Source organism: Trachinotus anak, unplaced genomic scaffold, assembly GCF_046630095.1.
Source record: "Trachinotus anak isolate AG129_WGS33_773 ecotype Australia unplaced genomic scaffold, CSIRO_AGI_Tana_v1 ptg000009l, whole genome shotgun sequence".
In the NCBI taxonomy this organism is placed as follows: Eukaryota; Metazoa; Chordata; class Actinopteri; order Carangiformes; family Carangidae; genus Trachinotus; species Trachinotus anak.
In genome coordinates this window covers 14,085,985-14,109,221 of record NW_027273860.1, presented here as the reverse complement: position 1 = coordinate 14,109,221, position 23,237 = coordinate 14,085,985, and the positions used below count along the sequence as shown (strand labels likewise).

The window sequence follows — 23,237 nt, the reverse complement described above, 5'->3', positions numbered from 1 at the left end:
AATGTACCCAGGGTTGGCTCTGGCAAGTGTGGAAGTGTGCTTGTGTGTGATTATGACCGTTATTGCATGTATTTGGGTTCTTCATTGGAATTTATATATATATATACATATATCCAAAGGTTGTGTGAGTGTGGGCGTGTGTGAGTACTTTTAATACAGTGCATTTTTCTATAGAAAGCTGCTGCTCTTTGACATTCTGTTTGCATTACTGCTTCGCCACCTACCTTTCCAGTCCTGTTGGACTGTTACTGACTAAAACAGCAAGTTGCGCTGCTTTTTCGGGCTGAACTTGCACTCTAACCCTTTCGGTGGAATCTAAACGTGAGAAAGGCTAATTAGACATTTTCCACAGTGTGCCCACTTGGTCTGGTTACCAAAGACAGATTTGCTGATGTGCTGATGGTATAAGGACCTTACCGAGTGCTGGAGAAAATATTTCAGCTGAAGTGGAAGTGCGAGAGGGAAAAAAAGATTTGGCATGATGACATGTTATGTAGCAGAAAACAGGGAGGTGTATTGTTGTTGGCTTCATCTTTAGTCTCTTTGCACAGCAACATAGCATTATCTATCTGGCTGGTCAAGTGGGAAATAACGTGTTTGATGGGAGATGAACACCTGTGCCTTGATGTGTATGTGAGTGTGAGGGTGAGTGGGTGTTTGTGTGCTGTCTTTTCTTTTAAAGCACACATCATTGCTATTCTCTGTCTACATAAGGACGCACAGAGTCATTGATGTGAAGCACTTCAAATCCTGCCAATATCATCCTATTGCATAGTTGCAGCCAGCATTTTTGAGGCCTGCTGTTCTGGACCTGCAGCTCCTGCCAGAGTGTGCCATCTACAGGCCAGGAAAGAAATAGCTGCAGCAGTTCTGAACTTTTACACTTCCAGGTATTGAGAAATAAACATAAATATAATTCAGTTTGTTGCAGCAAAATGTTAGTTAAATTTTGTTTGAGATTTTGTTGGAAATTCATGTCGGAAAGGAAAGCACTTGTAAGCGTACTGATGTCAGACAAAGTGGGTATGTGAGTTTGTGAGTGTCTAGCAGGAAATGTACAGCAAAAGAATATGTGTTCCAGGAAAGCAGAGCAGAAATGTACCATCACCAAACAGCAATTTAATAATATTGGCCTAGAAGACAAAGCGCTGTGGAAGCCCTGAAAGGCAAAAAAACCCCAAAACAATGATAATAAAATCTCTTGCCTTTCGGGGCTTGTTTATACAGGTGAAAAAGCAAAAACAAAAATGATCTTGGCAAAAAAAAAAAAAATAAATAAAATAAATTAAATTAACAATAATTTAAAAAAAATGACTTGCCTTTCAGGGCTTACGTAAAGTGCAGCAATTTAGATTTTTTTTTTTTCAAGGTTGGGGTTTAAAATGAATGAATACATGATAAACACATAACACGATTAATTTATATTTTAAATTTAAATTCCATCACGTGTCAATTAATATTAACATTCATTATTGGATAAACATTAGCGTACAAGAGTATAAATTTAGGAGGTTTTGTTAGACTTGTTTATTTAACAAAATTCAGACACAATTAATTAATTCCGCAGGCAAATGTCCTGCCTGCCTGCGCAAAGAGCAGCTGCGCACACCACTTGAATCTGGTTGTGGGTTGCAAGGTTGTGGTAACAGATGGGTAACGTAGGTGTGTGGATTGTGTGTCTAGCTTGTGTTACACACCCAATCTAACAGTTTTTTTAATTGTTACATTTTTCTAAAATAACAAAATTTAAAAAAATTACTGGGAGTTATTAAGAGTACACTTGCAGTTTATTATTAATCACTAATCGAAAGGATAGGTTTCTGAAGAATCCCAACTTTTAAAGAGTAAAACATTCAATAAAGTGTACGTCTACTCTAATATCTAGTAACAAACAGCATGCTCAAAGTTAAAACACCCCCCCAGCTGTGTCTGATAAGGAACATGAAAGATTTGGCTCAGATCTTAAAATCATCTTTACCGTGATAAACAAGCGGATGATTCAAGATGTTTGCCTTATGCTGTTAACCCATAGTGAAGCAGTAATGATAATTAGCTGAACTTCATTTCAGAAGTGTGATAAACAACTTGTGCAACATGTGTGTAATATTAGCATGAAATATTGCAAATGACTGTTTTTATCTTTACTTTACTCTTCTTTCACTTATATCATCTACAAACCCAATGTCACACTATTCATATCAACATGTTATTTCTTAACTTACTTTAACACTATGTTATTCAAACTGTTTTTGATAACTTGACCTATGGTTTTTGTATCTCACTGTACAGAGGTGACCCAGTGTGACTCCAAAACTGTTATATACCATGAATTTTGTGAAAAGTGCCACCATTATTCCACAAAATAACTGGGTTCTTGTATAACATATAATCTATACTCTCCTTGTATCAGTTACTTTCCAAAACTCAAATTGCATTCCCTTGCCTTTCTCATGCAATAGATCTTGGGTAATCCCTGATCCCCAACCAGCAGACAAACATACAGACACTGCTGTTTCTATCTTGAAAGCTTGAGGCCAGCCAAGTGGTATAAATGCCAAACCCGATGCCTGTGGTTGGATCAGCAGACAGCCCATCAGTAGCGCACTCTGATCCTTATCAGCCATGTATCGCTGTGGCTACTTCCAGCTGTCAATCAAATGCTCCCTCACATCTGTAGAAATAGATTTGATGAAAATGATGGGAATGACAGAGACAGAAAGAGATAGAGATCACACCAATATGACCCATTAATGGATTTGAGCCACCTTATTTAATTTCCCTGGTGTGTAGGGTTTAAGTGTGTGTGGATTTGTGTCCACCTCAATCAATGCAGAAAGAAAGAAGGAGACAACAGTGAAATCAAGCAGAGGTAGCAAAAGCAAAAGGCTGACGAGAGGAAGACAAGGCAGAGGGTGAGACGTGTGTTTGGAAAAAATGGCAGCGCCACCACCTGTGGGATGCAGATGACATAGTACAATTTGTAAGGAGGAGGCTGAGTGAGGATTTAGCTGTGAGCGTTTTCAACACACCTGAAAGGAGAACGGCAGCTAAAATCGTGTTTAGACCAGGGGGCGTTTTATTAGGCTGTTTATTGATGTGTGTTGACACTGGAGAGTTACATCCACAGTTGAGCCTCAGCTCCCGCTATCCACATTATTCGATTTCATTCCACAGTCCCTAAACTAACAAAGACAGGTTTTCTGTCACAGCTACACATTGTGCTTGTTCTGAGTAAAGTTCATGTCAGTGAAAACCCCATATTCTATTTCCTCATATTCAGCATTTTTATTTATGCACTCATCCTCCTGTGGCATCTTTTGTCAGACAGTACGCTTGACATCAAAATGCTTAACTTAACAGTAGGGCTGGGGGACATGGCCTAGAGGTTAAACCTTGATTTTTTTTTTCAACATTAGGGATGTTTTTCCGATTTTAATAGATTTTTTTTTTCCATCCACAAAAAAAAAAAAAAAAGACTAGGCCACTGTTAAAGCTATATGCCATATATATGCAATAACAACAATAACAACAGGAACAACAATTGGGACAGGAGCTATCAGAATCTAGACACACATTGCTCCCTCTCCACTGCATACTTTTGCTTCAGGTGCAGGGACTGGTGTGTTCTGCTATCAGAGGAGTGTTTCCCACAGGTTGTGGTGTGTGACCAATGTGCATGCAGAGACTTGTGCATAGGCTAGTAGAGGGGGAAGTATAACCAAGGTTATTATGTCACTACAGTTTACAGATGTTCCCTAAATGTCTCATATGCAGACTTTCGGTAGACATTACAGTCTCTACTGATGTTTCCATAACGCCTCATGTGCAGACCAGGGCTTGTCAAATCCACAAATAATAATTCTGTGAGCACGAGTCTGAGAACATAAAGTGGAAACTGCCCCGCCCTTCAGTAATAATTATTGCCAAAATCCAGTCGTTTTCCTTGAAGTGCAGGTGCAAGTGTCCAGCCTGCAGTTTGGGGTGGGGGCACTGAGGAACATACTAACGTCAATAGGTCTATGAAATAAGGGCAGGACCTCCAACCAGGGGTTTCATACAAATAAGAAAAGTGGTTTTGCTCTGACAGAGTTACTCACTTTGGAGTATACCTTGAGCCTTGTGACTTTGTAGACCATTTCCATGCACAAAAAGCGATATAACATTATAGTAAAACTTGGAAAAGCAGAATAGGTTCTCTTCAGGTTTGGTTAGATTTAGAAACTGAACTATGGGTTGTAATGTGCTGCTGCCACAGACGGACCGATATGGTTTACTGTTTTTTTTATTTTTTTTTACAGTTTTCTAGACCGAGGGAATCTTTGAGAAATTGTTCCCTCAGACCTGTGTCCTCAAAATACAAATCACTTCAGTCTTGCAAAAGATCTTAAAGGGATGCCTAATCTAACAGAATGTCGTGTTTAACAGCCAAACTACATCTTTGTAGCTCAGTCCAAGATCAAAATAAAACTGTTTAAAAAAGCCTAAACAGTTCATGGCTAGATTGTTGAGGGGACAAGGACAATTTAACAGTATTAATTTGGGGCTTCAAATTATAGATTTGAAGGAACAAATTAAGTAATTTGAGGGTATGAGTTATTAAATTGAGGGAACAAAAAACAATTGAGCACAGTAATTAGTAATTTGAGGGTTGGATTACTATTCCTCTGTAATTTTCTCTTGGTGGCAGTGGGGTAGTTTCATTTTTTTTATAAGCAAATAGGAGGATACTATTCCTAAGCCAACCATGTCTCAGATTCCTCCAGTTCTCGTGAAGGTGTCTCACCCAAGGACGCTTAAGTTGATTGGATGCTCAGTGCTGTACATACTCCCGACCCCAGACTTCAGTCGAATTCACAGTGAAACCTTGTTTCTGCCAGTTTGATTCAAAATGTATAGTACTGGAGAGAAATATACAGAATTATAACATCTTGGTTTGCAAGGGGAATGCTGTGGTTACTCATTTGGCAGCAAATTGCCTCATAAATAGCATTTGATCTTCCTTCTTCATTCTCTATAGATTCCACCTGTGGCCACACTGGAGAAGTGCAAGTGCACATTAATTTCTCTCATCTGTCTTCTGTGGGTTGCATCTGCAATGTATAATTCATCAAGTACCTCTATGTTGATATCCGCATATAAATTATCTTAGATATTGTGCAGCTCATGAATTTCTAACGGCTTGTGTGCACGGTGGCACCGCAGTAGTACATCAGCTTTGTTTACTCTGGCTTGTGAGAAATGTAGTGAAAAGTAGTTGGTGTTTTGAAAGGTTTTCAGTCGTGAAATGGGTTGAAAAAAATACCAATTATTGAAGGAGTATCTATAGCAGACATCAAAAACAGAACAGGAATGCCTGGGTGTGTCTGTGTCTTTGCTGTTCGACGGGAAAAAAAAAATTTGTACTGTCACTTTGTTGTAAAAAATTGTAACAAAATTTGGTATTTTCAAATACCATCTAGTCTTTAACTTGTTCTGTAATTTCTTTAATATTTATGGTTAATTTACTTTGGCTTATACAGTATATGTCATATCTGCACGCACTTCACTTATTTTGATTTGTTCAGTTATATTTGGATTAGGTTTTCAGTTTTAAACAAAACAAACAAAGGCTGCTCATTCTTTACAAAAGGCTACAGTCATTTGTAAAGACAAGATACCCCTTGCTGTTGTTTAGGCCAATTAGGCTCGAAATCTGCTGGCTTTGGGCTTGTGCCAGAGATTGGGAGTGAAAAGTCTTTATGTGTCAGCAAGAGGCTTTTAAAAAGGATTGAGGAAAAAAAAAGACTTGCAGATTCACAGAAATGCACAGCAATTGCACAACTTACACACACAGACACACACACGTGCGTACATCCACCATTTCTGTCACTCTTATTTCTCTTTTCTTGCCTTGCCTTCTCTCTGCAGACTAGATGAGACAAAACTCTGGAGGTTGATTCGTAGCTCCCCGCTGCACTGTGATCAGTTCGCTTATGTGATATTAATTCATATAATTTGACCTGCACTGCAGACATGGAATGATATAAAATGGTTTCTCAGTGTGTCTCTGCAAAGGAACCATCCATACTGAAATGGACTATCTAAGCCTTCTCCAATAGATACAATAAAATGATATTGATTTCACTGACAGAACAAGCAAAGCTAGGGATTACATTAGGTTATCTTATCTATTATTAGTGTTTCCAAATTCAAAAGGTCACATTTAAATGACATAGTTTTGATTTTTACTGTATGACATTTACCATTTATGAATCACATTGTGTGCTTGGCTCTAAGATGGTACATTTTCTTCGGCAGTATTTTACTGCACTGCTCTTCCAACAAGGTCAGAGGTCAGACTTGGCTACAGAATAGTGTCCCATGAGCCGGGAGGTAGACTCTGTCTTCATAAAACACACTTTATGAGTGTGGATACTCAATTTCTTGGGAGCTTTCCGTCAGCTGAAAGAGTGTCTCCCATTTCACCTGGACCCATTTGTCTTTTTCCTTTTTCTCTCATAGTTTACAAAGTGGGTATGTTTGAGGAAAATGTGTCTTCTCTCCAAAAAAATGTGAAGTAAAGGTTAACCAGTTTTATTCTATCAGGGTTAAAAAGAAGTGGAGCACTGATTTAGACCTTCTCTTCACTGTTGCGTGACAAGTTTGTTGAACTGTTGAATAAGCAGGGATCACAAGGTCTAATGAAACCAAAGGCACAGTGAGGTGTCTGACTTTGATCTCATAGAGGTTCTTAGCCCTCCAGTGCGCCAAGCCTTAAACTGTTATGACGGGAGGGGTGAACCAGGAGCGGAAGTTTTTAGATCCCGTCAAGTGTTTCAAAGCGTTACATCATTTGCATGTCTTCCACCAGGAGAGTATTGCAACAAGCCCTGTTTTAGAAGAAGTCAGTTACTTCTTGCCCCATATAGCGAGGTTTTGATGGGTCAGTGAAGTAACTTTAGTGAAGGAGACACAGGGCTGCACGATATGAAAAAGAAATCATATTGTGATCATTTTGGCAGGTATTGCGATTGCAATATGAGTCACCATTTCACTTGGCGTGATCACGTTTGCATTTCATTTTCACTGAAAAAAAAAAAAAAAACTATGATAATGTATTTTTTGTTGGTGCTTATACCAAACAAGGACGTTCTGGAGAATATGACTTATAGTCTGGGGCATCTCTTTAGCACCACAACGCTTATACTGCTAACTATGCATAACAATGTTGTGACACATTTGTTTTTTGTTTTTTGTTTTTTTTGGCAGCTCCTGTGATTTGGATATTGTATTTCAACATATTGTGATTTTGATTACATTTCGATTAAATGCGCGGCCCTAGTTCATATGTACACTCACACATAGGATGAAAACACACATGGTTGTGCAACATAAACACACTTTTCTGTTTTGTATACAGCTTAGGATGTTCTGTAGTCATACTGTGCGGTGAATTGAATTTCAGTTCTCCCATGGTTAGTCAGACAATCTTACTTTTTCTCCCATTAAGGGTCCTTTACTAAGACAGTGGGGGGGTGGGGGTGGGGGGCTCTTTGTTGGCTGACTGGTGGGGGCTGAATGGTGACAGCTCCATGTTGCGACAGGCTCATGCACTTATCTACTGTAGGTGTGCATGTGATCATGTTCACAGAATGGACCCCAGTTTGTAACCCCCATGCTGTAAACACTTGAGAAAACCGCACTGTCTTTTTTCCGTCTTTGTCACATAACACCACAGGGTAAATTGAGGGTCAGCAGGTTACCAGCAAGAGTTCAGGGTGCAATAAGGGTCCACTTGTAGAGAAACCATGGTAACTGTTCATTTTGGTTGCTATGACAGCAGAGATCATCAGCCCACGGCAGAGATGGAGTGGTATAATGGGCAATTAAAAGGAGGGGATTTGACTTTGTGAGGAGTTCATCAAAGTACAGCAAGAAGCACTGATTCTGTTTTATCAATAATGGACTAATATGACTGTAGATACTGTATGTAGCTGCGGTGCAGTGTGGGGAACAGGCTTTACAGGAGAATTTGCAGAGCATGCCACCATTCTGACAATATCGCAAATGTATTTTTCTAGAAATTAATTTTTTAAAGTTATTATTTTTTGGAGGCTTTTATAATAATCTATCTACTGTATCTGTACTGGCTTGGCTGCTATCAATTTTTCATATTCTTTCATATTTATTTTTTACATGTATTCAGTCATGTGACAAAGACGTGTGCAGGAATACCCAGAAAAGCTGGATCTCATTAACTCTGGCCTAGCAAGTAGGGAACTGATCTATCATTAAAGTGCAATCATTAGGACCTGTTGGAGGGGAATGAGAATTTGAAATTCAAATTTTTTTATTGTAGCAGCCTGTCATACATACTGAGAGTATGACAAAAGCCTGAAAATATAACAGCATGACCTGTGCTTTTTTTTTTTTATCTCAGAGGCAAGCCTGTGGTCAAAATCAATATTAATAAATTATCATTAAATGTCAGAGTACCAGTGATGAGGGCTGTATAGAAGGTTAATCAGATGAATTTTCCACTGAAGTGCTTTCATATCTACTGCGTGTTGCTATTAAACAGCAACAAGGCAGACAGAAAATCGATTTACTTCTCGGTGTAAATCTAGCATATGCATTCATTCAGTGTTAATTTAACTCGATGTTAAACAAACTTAATGAAAGCCCTCCAGCTGATCACAATCGATTCCAGACCAAGGTAAATACTAATATTTATCACTGCAAAAATGAACATAAAGTATATGGTAAAGGTTGTGTGATTAAAATTAAATTAGCATGTGCGTAAAATTCATCATGTTGCTAATTTTGGCTATTGATTATTCCTGCAGCTTTACGGCTGTGAGATGTTTTTCTGTAGTGGCTAGCAGTAATTTACTCACAGTGTGATTGACTGATTGTGACTGCGAGTCTCCTCTCTGCCTCTTCCTCTTCTCCTTCTTCTCTGCAGTTATAACCTGTTGTCAAGAAAGGGCTGACACAAGGTTTAGCAATCTGGATCTCTTAATCTGGATCTCCTCCCATCAACTAGACATCTTTCTGATGGAGGCCAGTTCTCACCCTCACAGTCTGACCAGTTTGTGACAGACTTAAAATATGTCAAATATATAGCTGGAGAATGAACAATACAAATAGCTTCAGACTTAAATTTTCCATTATACAGCTTATAGTAATATGACCCCACATCCAGCAAGGCAGCATAAGAATAAAATTGTAGTATTGTTAATTGTTACTTACAATTATTGTTTTATAGTTTTATTAGTTCTATATTTAAAGACCGCCTCCGATGAAAATCAAGTTTTTAGTCTTGTCAACATGATCATATGGTGTTTTTTATATAATGCAAGACATATCACGAGCGGAATAAGCAGTAAACGCCATGACTGTGTATCTCCACCTTGGAACTGCAATGAACTAATGTCTTGTAAAAATGGCTTCGGACAGTTAGGGATTCATATGTGATATAACCAGGGGCGGGTGAAAAAAACCCTAACGCTTATCCACTAACACTGTGTCAGTCACTGCTAGTTGCTAGCTAAAAAAAATAAAATAAAGAAATAAAAGATGCAAACTACGCTAACCATTTTGATATGTCTGCTAGTCACCGATTTTTGGTGCACAACACACTCCTCATTTGAGTCTGGGTCTGACTGAGGCTCAAACATGTGGCAGAGTCTCTCTAATGTTTCCTCTGCTAACTACATGGATACGCTCTGTTCTTTCACTGGTCACTGAATCCTGCATCAGCGCAGGCACGAACACTGTGTCAGCGACTGCCAGTTACAAGCTAACATACAACATTACCAATCAACTACACTTTTCTGATACGTCTTCTAGTCGCTGATTTTTGGTTCACAACAAACACCTCAAATACTCCAGAGTCTGGGTCTGACCGAGGCTCAAGCATATGGCTCAGTCTCTCTGGTGTTTCCTCCTTGAACCATCTTGATACTCTCTGCTCTTTCACCTGTCAACCTAGCACAGGCAGCAGTGGTGGGTGGGGCACAAAGCCTGATCCAGATTTCTCAATGAGGAAGTAAGCTTAGATGTGCTTCCAACCCAGGTTTTTGATTTGGGACAACCATGTGAAACAAAATATTAATCATAACAGATTATTTCTGCATAGTTTAAAACATGTCTGGAGATAAACTTTAACTTGTATAGTATATAATTTTGTAACTTGGTAACACTTTATTTGTGTTTAATTCCATGCTGGATTTGTTGTCTGTTTCTTTGGCAACCATTGTTCATCAAATGCTAATAGACTCCCTGTGCTTATCATCTGTCTATCAAGGCCATGACTTGGGGGCGACATGTTTTCTCTGTCTTTGTGTGAAACTCCTGATGCTGTCCTTCTCTCAACATCACTTGAAAAAACTTGATGTATTAGACTTAACCAACCCTCAAATAACCCTGATAGCTTGGTTCTCTTGTTTAGGCAGGAGACCAAGCAGTAGAATAGCTTCTAGGTAAATTACTTTAGTGAGGCAGATAATGATGCACTACCTTTATTGCTCTCTCCAAATCAAGCAGCATTTCTTTCTGTCTGTCTCTGTCCTTCTATCACCCACACACACCCACACACATACACTGGCAGAGGGCACAGTCAGGGGGCATTGGCAGCTCATTGAGGTCCTCCAGCTACAGCAGGTACGAAGAACCTTATCACACCTCTGAGGAGCAGAGGGAAAGAAACAGAAACAGTATCCTAAATGCTTTTTAATGACTGACAACAGAATAATGTTGATTGGACTTGACACAGCTTCTCCAAAAGTTACACTGCAAACAATACGCTCTGATCATCTCTCTGTCAACACAATACATTGGATTTATAATGAATGTTCTGTTCTGTGTGTGTTTGTGTGTCTTTGTTTTCGTGGAAACTTGTTTAGAAAGCGTGAGTCAGGCAGAAACCTCACTCGCTTTATTCAGATCAGGCCACTTGGTGTCTGACTTTCAATTTTCAGGCATACATGTGTGTTCACACACACACACACACACACACACACACACACACACACACACACACACACACACACACACACACTGCGTACTCACATGGACAGACTAACCAGCTGCCCCAAGCCTTTTGGCTGGTGAAAAGGGACAGAGAGCTCTATTGTTTTCTCTGTGATTCAGTTATTACACAGAGATTAACACAGTGGAACTCTTCTGTGACACCCAAGGGCTTTGGACCCAGAGAGAGTGGGCACTGAATGCCTTTATCTTTATCTTTCTCTTTCTCTCACTTTCCTTCTCCGCCGCTCGTCCTTTCTCCCTCTACTTCACAGTCTCTCCGACAGATGCACACATACACGCACATGATGTTACGCACTTATTCAGGCATTGCCAAACAAACAGTTGCGAAACAGTCGCTACACACATACACACTGCACCGATGCATTTGTCTGGAGGAATGTGTTTAGTGGCTGATAAGGAGGAGAATAGGACAGTAACACTGAAACAGAAATGCCAGCACAGCGACAGTTCTTCCACACACACCTGCTCCACACATTTGCACACACACATTCACATGTCAGACGTATGGATGTAAAGGATCCAATATATTACTGGTAAAGATGGGCCATACTCTACATGATGAGTGCAGCAGCGAACAAATTATGTTATATTACTGCAGAACAAATTATAACTTTGATGCCCATTGATTTACATGACAGAATAGCAAAAGGCATTCAAATACTGTATTTGCAGCAGAACTGATGATTGTCCCTGAAGAGAACACACGACAACCGCACATGAAATAAATGAACAATAAGAGGGGAAAGGCAGATGAGTGATACAGGCTGGTAAATGGAGAGGAATAGTGGGAGTGACAATGAGAGGGAAGAGGAAAAGAGGGAGACGTGAGTGAGCGAGAGGATGACATCATGCTGATAGGACTGAGGCAGCAGGGTCCCAGTGGGATCTCCCTTCCTCTGTCTGATGTATGGCATCACAGTGGGATCAAACACAACCAGCGGGGAGACTTTCAGCTCCGAGCAGCTGGAAGAGCATGAAAATAACATCCAAGCCTTTTGTGTGTGCCTTCATCTCCATGTGTGTGCTTGTGCACATGGGTGTCAACTGTTCGCATGCATGTGTTGCATATCAGATGGTAGCAGAATAGATTATATCCATTTAAATTCCCTTTACAACATGTCTATTTGTGATAAACCCTCTTGCTGATAATTGTAATAAGGAATATACAGTGGCATCAGAAAGTATTCATACCAAAAAATTGCCATTTTTTTGGTAGATGCCCCAGAACTGAAATGTATTATTCAGACAATGTGCTATGGCGCTCCAAACTGTAGTCAGGAATGTCCTGTTTGCTTTAATAATCCTTGAGAGATGTCTAGGACTTGAGTCCAGCAGTGGCAAATTGAATTAATTGAACATCGTTAGGAAAGGCACACTCCTGTGTAGATAAGGTCCCACAATTCACTCTGCTGTTAAAAACCAAGCCGTCAAGTCCAAGGAACTTCTCTAGACCTCTGTGATAAAATTGTGGCAAGGCATAGATCAAGGAAATGGTATACAACTATTTCTAAAGCTTTGAGTGTTCACAGTGTTTGATTGTGAAATTGTAGAAGTTCGGAACAAACAGGATTGTTCCTAGAGTTTGTCTTCTTGTCTGGTTAATCAGTTTAGCCAATGAGCTTGTTTAGGGAGGTGACCAACAACTCAGGATTTACACAGCTTCAGAAATACTCTGCAGAGATGGGAGAACCTGCCAGAAGGACAACCATCTCAGCACCACTACCTCAATCAGTCCTTTATGGTAGAGTGGCTCGAAGGAAACCACTCCAGTAAAAGGCTTTTGACAGGTCGGTATTTAAAGGACTCTGAGAGCATGAGGAAAAAAGTTTCTCTCATCTGATGAGACAAAAATTGAACCCTTTGGGCAGTACTTCAAACACTGTGTTGCACTGAGAATGCAGCAGCCCATCTGGTCTTCGATCAGCCCAAAAGGGCACATGTCAATTTGCTACCCATTGACCTACCCATGGCCTTCCCATGGCCGCCCAAATCAAATTCACGTCACTAATGCTTGCCACCAGAGTGACTTCTGGGTCTGTCCCCATCTACTTGAACTCAATCATACAGCCTTATCCTCCTTCTTGGCCACTGTGTGATGATGGAACAAGCTACCAAATTCTACCAGAGCAGGGGCGTCCCTCTCTATCAAGAATCTCTTGAAATATCATCTCTTCTGAGAGCACCTCCTCTCCTAAACACCCTAATGTGCCTAACTAACTATTACTATGCACTATTGGTGCACGTCTTTATTTGATCTCCTTGCAGTTATTAAATAGACGTATTACTAAATACTTGCGCAAAGGCTCCCTACTGCACTGAAGCTTTACTGATGTCTCTCTCTTGTAAGTCGTGTAAAAGCATCTGCCAAATAAGTGAATGTAAGCGTCAATGTATGATGAAGCATGGTGGTGGCAGCATCATGCTATGGGAATGCTTCTCAGTAGCAGGGACAGGGAGATTGGCCAAACACAGAGAGGTTCTTAAAGACAACCTGCACACGTGACCTGAGACTGAGGCGATGGTTCACCTTTCCGTATGACAGTGACCATAGCTTTTAGAAACATACCCAAAAAGACTCTCAGCTATAACTGCTGCCAAAGGGGCATCTACAAAGCACTGAATGAACGGTCTGAATACTTATGTAAATGAGAGATTTCAGCAACAATTAAAACAATAAGGAAATGGATTTCCAAAAGTTTTAGATCCCTATTTACTGTGACAAACTGCATCCACTGCACAGTGCTCTTGGCCAGAGAAGGAATCAATCATGCAACCTTATCAGTTTTAATGACTTGAAGTTGTGATCTACACAGGAAACACCTGATGAAAAGATATTTTAGGATGCTGTCAAACTTTGATTCACAACGTGCAGAATCAACCTTTAACAAGGGTAGACAACCCATTTCTTTATGCTCATTCATGCATTTGAATGTTTTCTTTGTGTATTCAGTTGAATTTGTGTGGCAGATTAATCATTTTGACAGTTTATGAAGTTATTAAATGCAAGCGTTTGATGAAGCCAGGTAGATGCTCCCAAAACACTGGGAGCCCATGAATTACTGTCTGTCTGATTTTGATCTGTGATCTTACAGGTGTTTTCATATCTCTTATGTGTAAATGCAAAATAGCTTTCACAACATGCAGTGCTGATGGCAGCATGTGCGTGTGTGCACAATTGTGCTTGCGAGCGCTGTCACCTCATGTAAATTATATATGTATTAAATGTCAAGGCCATGAGGGATAGGATGTGTGGATGTGTGTTGATATAGCCGTGTTCCCGTCAGCTCCCGGCCTCTCTTATCCAACCCTCAGGGGTATATTCTTCCTCTCATGCCACATCACAGTCTCGATACTCTGGCTTTATAGGTTTCATACTGTGGTGAGCTCTACAGCCAACAGAAGCCTCCGCTGTGGATGGAAATAATAAAACTTTATATTGTGGTAAGCTGCATTATGAAAGGGAAGCTGCGGGATGGAGTGGAGTAGCAATATTTGTATCTTCTGAGTCACAACTGAAGCTGCTGTGTACTTACAGTATCCTTTATATGAAGGGTTAATGTGTTATTTGTATTTTAAAATTAAGTGTCATATTATATTTTGATGAAAAAAAATACTGTTTGGTATCAGGGAATGAATTGGGCAATCCCTTTACTTTTGAAAAATGAATGTTATCTTACAGCTGTAGCAAAGAAATTCTTCTTTTTTTGTACAGTTTTCCACTAGAATGTATGAAGATAGTAGTGCTCTGTTTAAGGGCAAGTAAAAGTAACGTGATGGACATGAATTTACTTTCCCACATAGTTTTCTTTAGGTGGTCTCTGGATTTAACTGATTTAGGCAGTGTATTTATACTCTAAGTATCTATCATGGTGTGTAAAACACCTAGTTATGTAACAATTTTAAATACAGTGGGTGTTTGTGTGCTTGCTGATTGTGTATGAAAGTCATGTATGAGCCTCACATGATCAGCCTGCAGCAAGATATCTGTGAAGTTTTCTCTTTATCCTCACTCTCCTTTCTTGTTCATGCCCTTCATTCTTTATTGCTTCTTCCCATATTCTTTTCCCTTTCCTTAACTCTAACCTCTTCCCTATTTTTCTCTTTATCTATGCAGCTTGTTTAGAATTGCTCTGTTGATCTGCCACGCTCCAAGGTGTGTGTGTGTGTGTGTGTGTGTGTGTGTGTGTGTGTGTGTGGAGTCTAGATCAACAACAAAACAACTTAAAGCGATCTCAGACGGAGGCAGAAATTAGTGAATAGGACAGGTTTATTGAAGCGCTGTATTTGTGTGCAACAATTTCTGCTTTTATCTTAACGTTGTCATGTTTACTTCAGTATGTGAAACTAATAAAAACAGTCAGATATGAAATGACCACCTATTTTTCTTTGGTCTTACATCTCATTTTCCCTCTTGGCCCTGTCACAGAGGAATGAACTCTTTCATTAGATTACAGACTGACACAGGCCTGCTGTTTCAGAGATAACACCCAGGTAAATGTTGGGCCCTGATCCCCTTTAAATGCCAATCATATCTTCATGTACAAGACAGCGCATGATGACAACTCCGGTCGAGGTTATAACTGTGCCCTCATTGCTCTCTGTCTGTGTAACATTTCTCTCTTTTTCTGTCACACACTTTTCTCACTCTACTTGTCTTCATCATCCATCTCCTTAAAGTATTTAATATGGTGCTGTTTTAAAAGCACGTCTTTCAGTCCAGTCACGCTACCCCTCCACCTCCACCTGTCAAAGGTGCTGGGAATGCATGTCATCTGCGGCGTTAACACATTAGCGCTCTACAGAAGTCAGTGGCTCAGATGGTAATTGTGCAGACATGGGTAAGTGACGCATGTTGGCATTTTCCTTGGATTCCAAATGTTTCAGAGGGATAACATGCTCATACAGTGTACTTGGATGTACAAGTGGAAGTGTAGATGTAATCAGCATTGTATAATTTTATTCACAGTAGTTCACATCCTGTAAAAGCTTTTAATTTGATTGTAGAGACCCAGGAAACTGTTGGCAGATTCCTTCACTTACTTTTCTAAGTTAATAGACATATCAAATACAAAGTATGATGATGAATGACCTTCGGCTGTGTGCAGCCGACTTTTTTTATTCGCTATATGAAAGGCTGAAGCTCCTTTGAACTCTTAGGTGCATCTCTGTTTCATGAGGACAGGGAGGGAAACGTCGGAGTAGAGGTGTTTTTCAGTAGACAGATTCAGGATGTGCCTGCAAAGCAAATAGCTGCTGTCTGCTGTTGTATTTGGGGCATTTATGTCCAGAACTGACTATCCAGCCTGATTTCCACTACAGGGTCTCAAAGAGTCAACTAAAGAGTGCTCATTATTAATGTCAGTCAACTTTCCAAATAGCAAAATTAGGTTTGTTTTGGAACTAGTTGCCCACAGCAGTGAAACCAGAGCCTTCTGTCAGTTATTAATTAATGATGGTTTTTGACCCAGTGGTGGCCTGAGAAAGCCTCTTTTTGGCTGTTCTTTTGGAGGAGGGCTAAATGATGCTTTGTTTCCCCCCAGCAGGGCCAACTTGATGGTATGAACCTGAGGCATTAAAGAATGCAATAGAAAGAAAAAAAGCACTGTGTCATTACTTAGAAGTCATTATCTCTTGTGTATCTCTAACCATAAATAGGAACAGAAAAGTATGGATTGTTGCACTGGAAATGGAAAGAAAGAAATAAGAAGCTGCCACAATTGCTACTGTATGATTGGGATATTGTAAAGCAAGTGCGACATGGTCATCCTAGCAATGTTCACACCCTTAACTTGTACTTAAGAAGCACATGTGGGCATTTTTAAAGATAGAGGCATGGAAAATCTATATTGGAAAACTGATACACATACCCTGGAGCTAGATGAAAGCCGCACATTATTCTGTTTTCTTGCAAATGGCCCTTCCCAGAGTCAGGCTATTAAAGGCAGCTACAAAATATTTTGTACTTCGGTAAATGTTAAACACTTTGCAAACACTGTGAGGTGCATAAGCAGAAGCTTTCAGTGGTTGTACAGAAACAGAGTAAGTCATGAGTAGACGTCCCTCAGGCGGCGGCTAGCTGTTAGCCTTTATCCCCGTGTTTCTTACATAGACAAACTATAATTTCAGCGCTATAAGTGGATTATGGGGATATTGCACATCATCACATGCATGCCTTTGCGTGCTTCAGGAAATGCATAGGCTATTGTTGCTCATGCAATATGTCAGTGAAAATGCAGTGGTTCCTGTAAGTATCACAAGGCTATACATAACACTGGGGATTTTCCACACAAATGTATACGGTAAGTTTCTATCTCAATGCAGAGAATGAGTGAAATAGAGACGTAGGGTATCAATATTTGGTCTTAGAAAAACGTGCTATGTACATGTGCGTAGGTGAGTCTCTAATTCTATGTATAAACAAATGTCTGTGTTTTTTTAGAGGAGGTAAAGAAATAAATGAAACAGACTCACAATAAAAGTGAGACAGAAAAAGTGAGAGAGAGTGGTGTAATGTCTGGTCTGCTGGCTGACTGGCTGGCTGATGCTGAAACCAATTATCCTGGCTGATGATAGGACCCTGACTTAATCCTGCACACCATCACTGAACCATGTCGTACAGATCATTCAGTCACTTAAGAGTGTCAATGTGAATGGATAACAACTCAGGTCTTCCTATAGATGTGTAGAATATTTAAACATCAAATCAACAATATATTTACTGACAAACTGTCGCACAAGTGGTGTTTCATAAAAGAAAGACCACACTTCCCATAAACCCTGTTGCTTATTTTAACAAAGTGCCTCTCTTCCTCGTACACGATTTCCACTTCATTGAGAAAATCAGTTAGAGTCAGACAGCAAGGGGAGGAGGATGTTTGTTTGTATCCTGCATGCATGTGTATAGTGGGCAGTATGCCAGTTATAAGGAGATTATCAGGTGCTCATTGTTCTGAGAGGTGTGAAGGAAGCCAGAGGGAGGTGTGAGACAAAGGAGTGATCTGAGACTTAGGAAAGGAAATGCCTTATTTCCTCCTATCGTCTCTCCTACTCTCTCCTTTGTCTTTGCCTTTCATCCTCTCTACCTTTTTTAAAAATCTTCAAATCTTCAAAAAAATCTTCTTATCCTCTTGATCGCTTGGCCTCTCTTGCCTATGAACTACTTTCTCCACATTGCATAGTCTCCATCTTTGTTGCTGTGAGGGGTGACTTCCTGTCTGCCTTGGGTCTGAGGTGACAGTAGAAACCGTGTGCACGCTGCCTTCCTGGTGACAGCTCTGGCTTTGGGAGGCGATGGTATTACTTCAGACATGTTAATTAGCCCCAGTATCTATTAGCCAGTCAAGGTGATGATGCTGCGTATGAGCTGTGATTGCTTACAGCCATGACAGGTGAAATGTGGCATTTCTGTAATCACCAAAAGTCTGATTGACATTTTTTTTCCTCCTTCACTTGTGTTGTTGTTTCAGTTATGTCACAGTTTATTTGCTAGATGCAGCCTTTCTCAAGGATTGGATTAAAATCATTTCAAGTAATACATTAGACATAATGTCTCAGATCCTATTGGTCCAACTGAGAGATTGCCCCAAGAAATGTTTGTATTTATGGAGCGTGACATTAGCAACAGCACATTCCAGATTCAACTTCTTATTTTTATAAAATAAAATAATTTGGAAACTGATCTCTTTTTTTCTTCAAACTGATGTTTGTTCTGCTTGTCTATTAAGTAACCCATTACTAATACAAACTAATAGAAGTTGCATTCTTGTATCTGTAGAGACAGTATAGTGGGTCTGGGATCAAAAGACACCATGCGGACTCCTCTGTCTGTCTGTCTTACATGTCTCTTTCTTGTCTCTTGTCTGTCTTCCTACTGTCAGCTGTCTGTGGAGGAAAATTTACATCCTTCTATTCGTTCAAGAAAAAAAGTCGGAAGTGTTTCTCCCTCTCTTCCCTGGTTTCTCTGACATTTGGGGAAGAGATTTCTAACTTTGTATGCAGATGGTTTCTCCTGCATGTCTTCAAGCCCAGCACCCAATCTAGGTCAACCATCTCACTGCCTCCCAGCTTCCTGACTGAGCTTTGTGTTTGTGTCTGTGTGTCTGTGTGTGTGTGTGTGTGTGTGTGTGTGTGTGTGTGTGTGTGTGTGTGTATGTGTGTGTGTGCAGTGCTCCAGGCTACGCTAACAATAACAACAACAATTGAAAATATATTTGCTGTTTCTCCTTTAAGAGAAATCCATTAAATATTAATTTTTGCTATAGAGTACCAAATAATTGGTGTACTCAGAGTAACTGACTAGAGTATATCATAGAAATGCCACAGTAGCAATAGCTGGGGGTATTGACTGAAATAATCAATGTTGCTGTCTCTCTGTTGACTGCTTGCTCTGGGGCTTTTGATAGTGAGCAAAACAGGCCTCAGGCACAGATGTCTGTGACCAGCCTCGGGAATCACTGAGGCTGCCGGAGCCCTGAGCCACGCCCACCTCTCGTCTCACTCTGTGGTCTGGCACGGACCCTTCTCCCGTTATCCGAGCGTACTCTTATCTTATCTATTTCAGTTGTTCTGATGTTCTTCTTTTTAATTTATATAAATTATACATACATCTATCTTTAGTTGTGTTGACATATTTAAAAATGTTTACATATGATGCATACATTTTGAGTCACCATGTGGTATGTATGTCTGTGTGCTTATGCATTTGTCTACATGCATGTAGCATGCACTCTCCATCTCTCAGCAGTGTTAACTGAATTATGCATTACTCAGAATTTAATATTAGATGCCACATGGAGGTAAATTGGAGCTATCAATCATCCAAGACATTCCTGTGTGCCACTCTTTGGGAATCATTTTTGAAAGGCAAAATTGGTTTTATGATTATAATTATTATTTCTTGATTTCCCCAGCTTTGCCGCGTTCTGATGACATTAGCATTGAAAGCAGTATGTTAGGGTTGATTTCTGTTTGAGCTCTCGAGGATGCTGGTCAAGTGCACACAGCTAATGATATATAAGTTATCAGTGGTATACAAGTAAAGTAAAATTTATATGAAATCTGTTCTATTTAGTCTAATGTACATGTTACTCATTTTATTATAGTATTAGAAACAGGAGAACATTGAAAATAAGTAACCACCTCATATGGAACTATACAGGTTTGATAGGCATCAAACTGTATTTGAAATTCAAATTAAATGGAAAGGTTAGCATGAGTCACTTTTAATAAAGGCTACATGCATCACAGCAACAGATAGACTGCACTTAGACCCAGTGGAATACGTCATTAACAGCTATGTACCTTGGAGTGTGTGTGTGTGTGTGTGCGTGCGTGCGTGCTTGTGGGTTCAAGAGACTCCCCATCTGAAACTATAATTTTCCGAGAGTGGCTTTGAGTCATCAAAAATGTGGTCTAATATGCATGAATAGCCCTGTCACACTGAGCCATTTTAGAAACATTTGTCTTTGAAATGTATACAGTGTATTAGCTCCTCTTAGGCCAATTAAACCATGTCAAAGGAAGTAATGACTGAATACTGACTGTATCCAGACAACGGGAATACTTCTTTTTATGGCAATATAAAGAACATTTACACTTTTAAGTGTTTTACACTAACCAGAAACAAACCCACCCCCCAAAAGATGTCATCCCGTAAATGCAGAAAATATCCTCTGCTCTCTATCCTTTCCCTCTATTCTCCAGAATTATTCCAAAATTTCCAAAAACTCACAACTGAATACAAAAAGTGCTGTCAGGTCTATGAATGCGAGGAATATTTCCGTCAAATACAGATGGAACAAATTGTTACACTGAAAATTAAAAGTGTAATGAACACAGGTGATTATTATCAGATCATGGTAAACCTTTACTAGTGTCACGTATGTTCAGTGGCAGCATTGCTCTTCCAAGCCCAATGTAGAAACGATGGGAGTGTGACACAAGAGTGTGTTGTGTAGGTATTTCATTTTCAAAACAGTCTCCTGGGACAGACTGTTATTATTCGCCAGGGCCAATTTTAATCAAGCAATAAAAAGAAGGCGCAAATATTTCAAGCCGGAGTTGCAGATTTTATAAAGCATACTTTACACTGTTACATCTGCCAGCTTAGCCTTACCTTTTAAGTTAGATGTCAGTGTGTGTGTGTTATTGTATTTAAGGCTTGCAATATATGACGCATTTTCAGTGTCGATGTCATTGACGACACCTAATAGCAGCAGCCCTAGACTCCACTGCCGATCCACTCTGTATTTTTCATTGAATATAAGTGGGTCCTGCAATGATCAGTACTTTGTAGCGGCAGGAGTGCAACGCCTCGCTGTCTCCCTTAGTCCACAAAGGTACTGCAGGGTTCGTAATACATCACTCACAGGTGTATGATACGTTCTTGAATATCTGAATGTGATTGTGACTCATGTTGAATGCTTTTCCTGTTGCTATTTTTAGGTAGTTTCAGCAAGGCTGCTAACATGAGGGATTTTCTGGAAAAGGGAAATCAGTGTGAACTCTGTTGCTCTCGTTTGCGGCGGTTGTAAATGCTTTGGCACGTCAAGATTTGAGTATGACTTGACATAGTAGGGACAAGCACAGGTGTTACTAATAACATTAACAAGGGCTCTTCACAGCTCAAGTGTCCCAGTCAGCCATGGCCGTGCGACACACAATACCAAGACCCTGAAAACTGAAGCAGCGAAGTGGAATTCACACATGGTTCATTTCATCACTTGCACCTGTGCTTCTTCTACTGTGCCATGTCAAAATGACTTCGATGATAAACCCCAATTGTAAGTATAGCTCAGTTAATACTGTAAAACTGCTGCTTCTTTTTGTGCAGCCGTCACACAATTCTTTCCAGCCTAGACTAGCATTTCAAGGCTTGAAGTGTAAATATTTCAGCAGTGTCATTTCATGTGGGGGGGGGAGAAAGCAGGCTTTTGATTGTATTCCTTAGAGGAGCCACCCACTCAAACATGTGGAGGACAGTTGCTTCCTGGTCACGCAATCACTTGGGACCTGGCGTGGGGATGGAACAGAAGACCGAATGCCTGAGCTCAATGTATTTTCTAAATACTAGAATGTAATTGTCATTTTGGACTGGGCACCACTTTTTTCAGCAATATTAGCATTTGTCCTGTAGTGTCTGTTAAATAGTATATCAACATTAACGCTTAGTCCGTTAGCTCGGCGTATTTCCTGCTGCGAACTACTGACAATCAAACCAAGTAGACCTTAAATTGGGAAGGAGGCGACACCTCTCAGAAACACAGAGGAAGGTGTGTGCATGCACTGAATGTGTGTGTCTGTGTGTGTTTGTGTGAGAATGCACGTCTTCATGCAAGGTGCCCATTCTTCCAAATTAACCTCAATTGCAGCATATTTTAATTGGCAACCTAAGGATCTAACGGAAAGACAATGAGTATGCCGCTTGAAAAGTACTGTAGAATGCAACATGGAAGATTATATAAACACAAATGAACTGAAGTATTGATGCAGAAGGTGGATAACGGATTGAATGAACTAAGCATAAGTAAAGGAAGAAGACCTGTGGATCAAAACAATTGTCTTAGTCTTCCTTATACAATGAGTACATTGGCAGAACTTCAAAACTTCACTTTTCCTCTGTGCTGTGGTTGCAGTGCCCCTGTGGTGTAGTTGCCGTTACGCAGTATCCTCCGACTCTGCTCCAGCCTCATAAAATCCAACATGCTGCTGTCGTTTCTACCAACCAGGTGTTGTAAAGTTGCTCCCTCATCACCTGCTACTTTATGTTGATGCAGAGAGGAGACCCAAAGCAGCTTGTGAATTGTCTCAACAGACTCCATATTGTACAGAGATGGCACTTTGGCTATAATGTTGGGAAAAGATTGTGATCTAGTTTAATACAGAAAAACTCCATGGTGATCTTTATAAACATTTAATCCAAACCACAATCTTTCACTAACCTTAACCAAAGTGTTTTTGTTATCTGAACCCAACCACAGAGAGGCTCAGGATGTGAACCTTGCTTTCATAATACAGTCTTGCCAGGTGCATACCGGCCATCTCCAGAATTAGTTTACATTAATAAATGTATCAAGTAATTCATTCAACAATTATATTGCTTCTGAATATAACTCAGCCACAGATTACCTTTGTCATCACAATGTAATTGGTCAAATAATATTATACTATAGCTATAAACATAAATTCTAAGAGACAGGGTTGTT

General features: G+C 40.0%; 1 protein-coding gene across 2 annotated transcripts in view; it reads left to right on the top strand.

Annotated features, from left to right (window-relative positions):
• Positions 1 to 23,237, top strand: part of ctnnd2a (catenin (cadherin-associated protein), delta 2a) — a 249,987-nt gene that overhangs the window by 9,215 nt on the left and 217,535 nt on the right. The window contains exon 1 of one of the 2 annotated variants that reach the window (XM_071485478.1): positions 21,663 to 21,815. The exons of the other annotated variant lie outside the window; for it this stretch is intronic. Coding sequence (XP_071341579.1) covers positions 21,791 to 21,815 — 25 coding nt within the window. The 5' untranslated portion in view covers positions 21,663 to 21,790. Of the gene's footprint in view, positions 1 to 21,662; positions 21,816 to 23,237 lie in introns of those variants that run through there. 2 annotated transcript variants of the gene reach the window in all.